The 10239-nt window shown below is 44.7% G+C and overlaps 1 protein-coding gene across 1 annotated transcript in view; it reads left to right on the top strand.

The window, feature by feature from the left end:
• LOC117643891 (zinc finger protein 26-like) overlaps positions 1 to 8151 on the top strand; it is a 22166-nt gene extending 14015 nt beyond the window's left edge. The window contains exons 4-6 of the mRNA XM_034383049.1: positions 3298 to 3387; positions 6388 to 6451; positions 6523 to 8151. Coding sequence (XP_034238940.1) covers positions 3298 to 3387; positions 6388 to 6451; positions 6523 to 7467 — 1099 coding nt within the window. The 3' untranslated portion in view covers positions 7468 to 8151. The remainder of the gene's footprint in view (positions 1 to 3297; positions 3388 to 6387; positions 6452 to 6522) is intronic.
• Positions 8152 to 10239: the final 2088 nt, after the last annotated feature.

Here is a 10239-nt window from a genome sequence, read left to right on the forward strand (position 1 = left end):
ATATAAATTGAAAATTTGTTTTATATGAGTTTTGATAAGCAGCAATCAAAGAAAAAAACAAGAAAGACAGCAAAATGAATACAGATTTTGAATGCTACAGTTGGTTTAACTGTTTAACAGGTTGCAAACCTACTGCGCATGTCGAAAAACACTCCGGTCAAGAAGTATTATTGGATAGTTCTTCCCGAAAAACTGCGGTCCAAACGACATCAATTCTATTGTTGCATCTTCTCTATCTGCAGTTAAAGAAATTTTTCATTTCGAACGTGTTTTTGCAGCTTTTGAAGTAAGCTGTACAGACCCAAAAAGAAGCTCGGCTATAAGTCCGCCCCGGCTCGGCTCCCCCCACTCCCTTCTCTGCAAACACAACAGTGTACTCAGTACACTCTCTTTAGCGTGTACTCGTGAGTACACTCTCTTCAGCGTGTACTCACGAGTACACTCCCACGAACGTGTACTCAGCTGCATGTATTGTGCCGACCTAAGCACACTATCGTTAGAGTGTACTCAGCTAAGCACACTTTCGTTACGGTGTACTCAGCTAAGCACTCTCTCGTTAGAGTGTACTCCGCTGAGCACTCTCACAGGAGTGTGCTTATGAGTACACTCCAAATAGAGTGTACTGAGCACATTGTTCAGTTTGCAGAGTTCCTTTTTCTTTGACAAGTCGAGTTTTGCCATGGAAACGGCGATTTTGACACGAGGGGTGACCCACTGTAAAATTTTGCGTACAATGATTGTGTAAATGTGCAAGAATGTGCTAGATTTCTACCGTTTTTGCCACACATGTTGCCTACTTACAGGCGTTTTTGCCACCTGAATGTGGAATGTGGTCAAATTTTGTACAACGAATGTGGGAAGCTGTTCCCCCCTCGTTTTGACAGCAAATTTCTCAAAATTGGCCGTTAATTTCTTAACCACATTTCAACATCAGAATCAGCGTTCAAAGTTGTACTAGTCTGCAAAATCTCATTAAAATCGTATAGAAAATGTCCAAAAAGCATAAAGCGCCACACGAATTGAATCTCCCGCCGGCTGAATCCGGGGGATGCTATAAGGCAACTTCGTGCCTAAAAAGAGGTAACTCCAAACATGTACCACACAAAAATGCTGACTCTACGCAGACCTCAGCTCCACTTGAATTGTCTCCAAATTCCGCCTTGTTTGGGAGAACTAAGTTGTTCATAGGTCCCATCGTAAAATAAAGCCAAATTCAATAAAAAATATTGTTTAAAAACACATTATTATTGGGGCGACATAGGGCGGGGATCAACATGGGTTGGGACGGGATTTCCTCAGGGACGTATTAGGCCGGGTACGAGTCGGTCGGGACGAGTTGACCTAGACCCAACATGGTTCCGTAGTCTAATCCAACGTAAAGATTTAAATCACAGAAATCGTCTACAGAGTGACACTAGACTTATGAAAATTTTCACAGTTATTTCTTAGGCTTTCTTGACAAAAATGCAATTGCATCATTCATCTGATTGGATGAAGTTTACCCTGCAATCAGTTTTTTGTGTCTCCTGAAAGATGATGAACATTGAGTTATCCCCTTCGTCCGCTTCATGGATCAACTGTGTGGAGCATTTCGCAAGTACTGAAGCGGAAGCGACGCGAAGTAAACAGCACGCATTAGAACCTTACGAAGAACTTCGAGCAGGTACAAACTACACAGCTTCTTAAACGGAGAAATAGTTCGTGAATCCCCCGTAAACAAAACTACTATCAAAAGTAGTACTGTCGTACTACCATTTCGGAGCTCTGTACATCCCAAAATGTAGTACGGAAGGAGTACCTTATGAAACAAAAAAGGCATCCGAAAGAAGTACTGCCGTGCTACATTTCAGGACGTCTCTTTCGGGAGCACTTCGGGACGTCGGAAACGGTAGGTCTGTGAGAGGTCTTTCGGAGGTCCCCCACCACCCGTCGCAGCGCCCTGCGTAGTTCCGAAGGTGACCGCTAGAGCGCGCAATGTAGTTCGATGGCCTGCCGCTAGGGTGCGCCACTGTTCCGGATATGAATGTGAATGCGTATAGGAATGTGAATATGACACAGATAAACTGTTAGGAAAAATGTATTTATTCACTGACCTTTTTAAATTAAAAATCAAACGATAAGACTTGTCACGAACAACAGAAAATATAGAGACAAAAATGGTGAACAGGACTCAAAAACAAAATATTTAAAAGAGGAATCTCAGTTGGACTGAAAAGAAAATACAGCAACCATAACTGTAACACCCCTTGATTAAAAATAAGCCAAAATGACTGAAAGAAATTCAATTAGCACTGATTCCAAGGTGTCATGCTTACTGTCGCAGGAAATTCACTTAATTTGACACTGAAGCACAGGATTCAGTTCTTGTTCCACATGTAATTGCATAGTGGTGCAGGTTATCTTTCCAGAATCATGGGCAACTCCAGTGGGTCAAGGTTTCCGCAAAGAGCCTATTTCTCAAGCATAAAATCAGAAGACGAACAAAATAAACACTTTGACAATAAGAGTATCAAAGTAACAGAATATTGTAGGTTAACTTACACCGGCACTTTCTGATTTGGATTGAAACACGAAATAAGCCTGCACCAGGCTTTGAAGTATTCTTCTTATTGGTGCACCTGAGAACTGAACATCTTCGTGCGTGGTTTCTTTTCTTTGGAGAAATGAATTTACTATAGTTAACAGAAAAATAAATAGGAGTAAGGATCCGACGCCACAAGCACAGTGCGCGCCAAAGTGCGCCGACTGTCATCTGCACAACAGGTGAGCATCGCGTGGGCCCGAGGCGCGCTCTAGCGGACACACTCGGAACTACATGGCCGCAGGACGCTGCGACGGGTGTGGTGGGGGACCTCCCAAAGACCTCACATAGACCTACCGTTTCGGACGTCCCGAAGTGCTCCAAGAACCGACTACTTTGGGACGAGCGACCAGGGCGCGCTCTGGCGGCAAACTCTGGCACCACACACTAGGTCCCCGCGCGACGTACGAGAGAGCTTCATTTGTAGTACGTTTAGGGAGGTCCCGAAGAGCTCCCAAAACCGACTTCTTCAGGACGTCCGAAAGACGTCGGATTCCAGACATGTACTAGTTTTGTTTACGGGGTCACGGAGTTTTCTTTTTTAAAACTCATGTATCCTTTGAGTAGCCTGAAAAAGGTTGAAACGTTATCAGAGTGTTGATCCTGGAATTGCGTAACCGCGAGCATTTCCCTTCCGCGCGTCCTCTCTTCCCGATGTTACGGTGCATTCGCAGGATCCGTTGCCCTCCTTCAATTCCTCTCCACTTCCGTTGCAGAGTTCGTGGCGCACTTCGGGCCGTGGAACGCAACCGCAGTTTTCCCAGCGGTCCCTCGTCGTCGGCTTGCCCAAGGCGGACTTCCCGAAGGTAAGTTGCAGTGGGTACGCGAGGCCGAGAGACGGTAGAGAGAGACGGTGCACCCGTCAGAGATGCGCAAGGGGGGGCCCTCTCAGCCAATCACAGACGATTGGTAGTCCCATGCGGAGCGGGAAGCCCGAATTCGCCCCGCGCGAGGCTACGCAGGTCAGCATCTGGTGCGGCACAGCAGGTATACGGCGGTCGCCCGCTAGCCTGACTCAGGGTGCCTTTGACTACACGGGACTACCAAGCGCTGGCTTGCGCATCTCTGACGGGAGGGTCTCTAGAGAGACGGTGCACCGCGCGGCGGTAAGGCTGCACTGCCAACGGGGCGCCGAGGAAGCCTGCACGCTAAATGTTTGTGTACAATTTTGTACTTGCTGATGCGAATTTTGAAACCTCTGCAACGTTTTCCACATAATTATGCTCAAATGTGTTTAAATTTATGGACTTGTACGCATAATATTTTGCAAATTCAACTTACATGCACATAATCGTGCAAGTTACACGTACAAAATTGTTCACAATCATTAAGTGTGAGTGTTTGGGCAGGCATTTCAACTAGGGAATCAGTTCGCCAGATAAGCCGGTCTCCCTTGTTTCCGGTCACTGTAAACGTCACGATCCACCGTCAAATCTGCTTACGACGTTAGGATTTCTTTCTGGTCGTCCGGATTAGCGTGAAGGAAAGTCGGCGAGGAACGTGAGTATTTCCGATCTACGTTGGGCTAACTTGCAAAGGTAAAACAGGACAAGTGGCCCTGGATTTGAGTTCGTCTTGCCAGTTGCGTTTGTTTGGGGACGTCCCTTTATTACGGTGCGCTCTTCGAGGCAGGGGCATCGAGTGCGTTACGCTGCGGTATGGACATGATAGGACGGCGTTAAGTCACGCGTAACACTTTGAATGTGAGAGGGTTAAAGCTGTGTTTTCATGAATAATTTTGTGTAACGCTACATCGGGGCGGTCTGGTCCAGCGTAATGCTGCGCCACTATAGGTGGAAAAGGGGAGGACGTCTTCAACTGGGTAGACGGCAAACCGTGGCTTGTCGTTATAGGCTTCGCCATTGCGAACCTGCACCAGTTTCGACGATCCTTTCAAAAATTTGGTTTTTACACTTGGCTTTTGGCCAGCGGCGCTGGGCGGCCTTCGGCAGGGTCCCCTGATAGACATCGGCGGCGCGCTTATAGTCGTGATCTCAAATCAAAAGAGCATGCGGTGTTGGCAATTGTTGATCGCACCGTTAGACGATCTCAAATTGTTTAAAGGCAGAAGTCCTAAAATGTTCTAGGCCCGCATCCGATAAATAATAGGGGGAAAGAGTCAACCTGTGTTGCGCGATATCCTGGTGTTAAGTCTATTTCTTTTTGTATGTAACGAATCCCCGGACCGTAGATCGAGGAATAAAAGTGCCGCTGCTGCGCAGACGTCCCACCTCGACTCGAAGTAGGCTAGGGTGGCCCAAAAAAAATCGAAGTTTTTCGGATCGTCCGATTCCGCTCAGAAATCGATTCTAGACCGCAAGATTAGAACCCCTATTTTTGGCGTTTTGTCCATAGACGATTACCGGCTCAAGAGCACAAAATTGTTTGTACCTATTTAAAACACCAAATTTGTCATGAAAACTACAATTTTCATTGGATTTTCAAAAGCGAGACGGCAAAATCTTCTGCTTTTAACAGCGAACAAATTACGTTTTCACTAACTTTTCGTCAGACTTCGTCTTCAGTAATCTGCTAGCGATTTTCGCTCAAAAAAACTTTTGTTGTTTACTATTTTGAGATATTTTTCTTGTTTCGGACGGCTGAGATCGGCCCTAGTCAACTTTTTTATCTTACCCTGTCCCTATACAACCCGACCACGTGAACTGGAGCTGTGCAAATCAATTTGCCTACAATCTAGCGGCAAGCATTTCGTTGTTTTTAATATAATGAAAAGCCTGTCGAGCTCTGAGCCCGCAATTTTTCTCTGATCTTCAAACCCTAGCCGTCATTTTGGTCCGTCTTTTAAGGCACACTACCAAAAGATTTGCATCATTTTTGGCCAGGCTGCGTTTTAAGGTCCGTTTCTGCTTGTAACATGCAGTAATCGCGCAATTTCGATTTTTTGGTCACGTTTCGACCCTTTTTTCTCGTCAGCGATCCCTGTGACCAGCAGATGATTACTCTTTCACCTTCTCTGGCCTTTTTGCAAGGTCTGAGGTTAAGAAGAGCCAGGTCCTAGATACAACCGAACAGGTCCAGGCAGGATTTGACGGGTCGTTCGTTTTTTTCTGCCAGAAGGTATATAACACACTAAATTACTGTGTAGGTTTTTCTGCACACTAATGCACGAAATTGAACATGCACTTCGTAACGCACGAAATGGTGCGCGACAATGCACGATTTTCTCCATACTTGCGGAGGAAATCGTGCATTGTCGCGCAGAAATTCGTGCGTTACGAAGTGCATGTTTAATCTCGTGCATTAGCGCGCAGAAAAACCTACATAGTAATTAAGCGTGAAGGATTTTCCCCGTCAAATCCTGCCTGGAACTGTTCGGTTGTGTCTAGTACCTGGCTCTTCCTAACTTCAGACCTTGCAATAAGACCAAGGAGGGTGAAAGCTAATCATCTGCTGGTCGCAGGGATCGCGGACGAGAAAAGAGGGTTTTAAATGGGTAATAAAACATTTTTGCTTTTGAGACGGTATTTAAAATCGTCTCAGAACAAAAAGCAAAAAAGGGTTATTATTTTTAAGTCTAGAATCGATTTCTGACCGGAATTGGGCGATCGGAAAAAATTCGCTTTTTTTTTTGGCCACCCTAAAGTAGGCGTTTGTGCATGCGCAGAAGCGGTTTTATTTCTAACTCCTATTCTTTGACTTCCGGTCCAGGGATTCGTTTCTATACCCAACTTTTAGTGTTCTTGTTATTGCTAACTGGACCAATCGTCCACCGTTTAAGGAATCTGTGCAGCCAAGAATTTCACCAGCGTCTACTCCTTAACCAAATTTATTTCATTTTGTTGCAGAATAGGACCCGAGTCGGTGTGCACCGTTACTCTCAGCATTTTGAGGTCTTCGCCTGCACCTAAGGTATGGTCAATGTCCTCTAGTTGCAGTGGGCAAACCTGAAGTTAGACTAATTGATCTGAGTGTTCCAGCAGGCCCTCCCTGCCAGGCACATCATGGCCCTTGAGAGTGCACTGTGCGGCGAGGTGGCGGCAGCGTCAGCGGCGCCGCGTGCTCCACGGGGAAAGCGTGGAGGGCAGCAGGCGCTCCACTGTGCAGTCTGCGAGAAGGAGTTCCGATTCAAGAGTGGCCTCCAGGCGCACTTGCGGATCCACACCGGGGAGAAGCCTTTCGAGTGCACGTTCTGCGAGGAGAAGTTTGCTCAAAAGAGTCACCTAACAAGGCACCTTCGCACCCACACCAAGGTGAAGCCGTTTGAGTGCGTAGTTTGCCAGAAGAAGTTCTCTCAAAGTGGGAGTCTAAAATTGCACCTTCGGACCCACACCGGGGAGAAGCCTTTCGAGTGCGCAGTTTGCAAGAAGAGTTTCAGGAAAAGTGGAGATCTTAGAACGCACCTACGGACCCACACCGGGGAGAAACCTTTCGAGTGCGCAGTTTGCAAGAACAAATTCACTGCAAGTTCGAGTTTGAGAGAGCACCTTCGCATCCACACTGGGGAGAAGCCTTTCGAGTGCACCGTTTGCAAGAAGAGTTTCAGGAAAAGTGGAGATCTTAGAACGCACCTACGGACCCACACCGGGGAGAAACCTTTCGAGTGCGCAGTTTGCAAGAACAAATTCACTGCAAGTTCGAGTTTGAGAGAGCACCTTCGCATCCACACTGGGGAGAAGCCTTTCGAGTGCACCGTTTGCAAGAAGAGTTTCAGGACAAGTGGAGATCTTAGAACGCACCTACGCACCCACACCGGGGAGAAACCTTTCGAGTGCACAGTTTGCAAGAAGAGTTTCAGGACAAGTGGAGATCTGAGAACGCACCTACGGACCCACACCGGGAAGAAGCCTTTCGAGTGCACCGTTTGTAAGAAGAGTTTCAGTGCATCCGGAAACCTCAGAAAGCATCTCAGAACCCTCACTAGGTAGAAGCCTTTCGAGTTCTCAGTAAGCAAGAAAACGTGCAGCACGAGCAGCAACCAAAAACAGCACACCCGGACAAACCAAGGAGGAACTATCTGTATTAGGTCAAGTGCGGTGTTTTGGTTTTTGCTTTGTTCAGTACTAGTGCATATCCCGTCTTAGGACGCTTTCTGAATTCGTGCCTATCCAAGGGCTCCCAAGTGTAAGAAATGTTCCCTTTTAACTCAAAAATAACAGTTGTTGAATCAGTAGGGTTGATTGCAAAACGAGGCGCTCCATTGAATACTGCCAATCATTAGTTGTTTTTTTAATAACTGTTTTTGAATTTTATTGTGTTAAGCAGATAAGTCTTTTTCTAGAAAAAGAAAAACATTGTCAGAAGACTTGAAATAATACACTTCTATGTGGACCAGTTCAGAGCAAAGGCTACAAAATAAATTGACTTGCTCCTGGTATCTAACGAGCTTCCGTTTTTCTTTTAAAGAAAAAAGAAACAACTGATGGACAAACCAAATGTGTTCAGAACAGCGCTGAAAATATCTTATTACAACGGACACCTTGTGTTCAGCGATATTTGATTTAAGTCTCCAATGGGTAAATTCCTTAGTGAGGTGCTGAGAACAGCCCCAAATGTAGAAAACTTTCGCTTGTAAAACTTTAACTGTCAAATAAATAAAAATATTCATGTTCTTAGAAATCTTTATTACAAAATTAAGCACTACACAAATGGATCGAGAGGAAGCAGCAGCTATAAAAAAAACGCATAGAGGGGCGACTATCTTTGTTCTTTAAACAGGCTAAGCTACACAAGTAAACTCCTTCGTCTTTTACTATCAGTCAATTTGGAGGGCAGAGATAACCTCGAGTAACCAGAATATATCTCCTAAAAAGTTATACTGCAATGCATTCACTGTAACCAACTTCCAATATCTTTGGGATTTAGTAAGTTACAGGGAACAAGGCCCCGCAGAGTCACGTTGGTGCGTTCTCGTACTGGAGCAGCCACAGCTTCGTAAACTGATCCATGGATCTGCAGGAAGCGGAAGAAGGAAATAATTCGACTTATCTCCAAACTAAGTTTATCTCTTGTGATTGTGCGATTTCAAGAAATCCTAGGAGTCACGAAGTCAATTTGGTTTTAGTGTAAGAGTGTGGAAATAGAAAAGAAGTTTTCTAAAAGGGATAGGGGGTGGCTCAGGGGTGACTGCCAATGGCAGTGGTACCAATGTGGTCGATGTGCCAACCGTCAAAATTTAAACTCGACAATAAATAGAAATCAAAATGCCGGGAAATTCGAAAAATTCCAATGCTTATGTATTCCGCAGTGTTCTGACAATGGAACATCTTTGAAGTTCATCAATATTAAAATGTTCGTAGCAGAAAAAAGGCAGTAAATAAATTTTCACGGGTTGGCAACAATATTCTCGGCGTCTGCGCCCTTGCGAAAATCAAGAAGCTGAAAACACCAGTAGTCACGCATTGAAACTGCCCCTCCATTGTTGCTGACGTTGAACTGTTTGACTTGTTTCAAAAGGCTATGATTCTCTAGTCATGTTTTCTTCAATTCTGTGAAATAGTTCTAACTCACAACGTAACAACACCGTCACGGTTGGTTTGACAAACTTTGTTAACTCGGGAGGGATGTTTTCGAAACGCGGGTGAGTCATGTTCGAGGAACATGAGCACTGAAAGTCGCGAGGTGGAGTGAAGTGGTCATGGTGTTAACTGAATTCAACAAAAACAGAATTGTTTAATTGACAGAAAAAAAAGTAATATTTGCGAAACTTTATGTAATAAAAAAGGAACTTTTGTTTTGTCATTTTTTGTATGTATTTTTTTTAGAAGGTTGTCAGATATAAATTGCAAATTTGTTTTATATGCGTTTTGATAAGCAGCAATCAAAGAAAAAAACAAGAAAGACAGCAAAATGAATACAGATTTTGAATGCTACAGTTGGTTTAACTGTTTAACAGGTTGCAAACCTACTGCGCATGTCGAAAAACACTCCGGTCAAGAAGTATTATTGGATAGTTCTTCCCGAAAAACTGCGGTCCAAACGACATCAATTCTATTGTTGCATCTTCTCTATCTGCAGTTAAAGAAATTTTTCATTTCGAACGTGTTTTTGCAGCTTTTGAAGTAAGCTGTACAGACCCAAAAAGAAGCTCGGCTATAAGTCCGCCCCGGCTCGGCTCCCCCCACTCCCTTCTCTGCAAACACAACAGTGTACTCAGTACACTCTCTTTAGAGTGTACTCATGAGTACACGTGTACTCGTGAGTACACTCCCACGAACGTGTACTCAGCTGCATGTATTGTGCCGACCTAAGCACACTCTCGTTAGAGTGTACTCAGCTAAGCACACTTTCGTTAGAGTGTTCTCAGCTAAGCACTCTCTCGTTAGAGTGTACTCCGCTGAGCACACTCTCACAGGAGTGTGCTTATGAGTACACTCCAACTAGAGTGTACTGAGCACACTGTTCAGTTTGCAGAGTTCATTTTTCTTTGACGAGTCGAGTTTTGCCATGGAAACGGCGATTTTGACAGCAAATTTCTCAAAATTGGCCGTTAATTTTTTAACCACATTTCAACATCAGAATCAGCGTTCAAAGTTGTACTAGTCTGCAAAATCTCATTAAAATCCTATAGAAAATGTCCAAAAAGCATAAAGGGCCACACGAATTGAATCTACCGCCGGCTGAATCCTGGGGATGCTATAAGGCAACTTCGTGCCTAAAAAGAGGTAACTCCAAAAGTGTACCACACAAAAATGCTGACT

This window comes from Thrips palmi, unplaced genomic scaffold (assembly GCF_012932325.1).
Source record: "Thrips palmi isolate BJ-2018 unplaced genomic scaffold, TpBJ-2018v1 HiC_scaffold_17, whole genome shotgun sequence".
Classification (NCBI taxonomy): domain Eukaryota; kingdom Metazoa; phylum Arthropoda; class Insecta; order Thysanoptera; family Thripidae; genus Thrips; species Thrips palmi.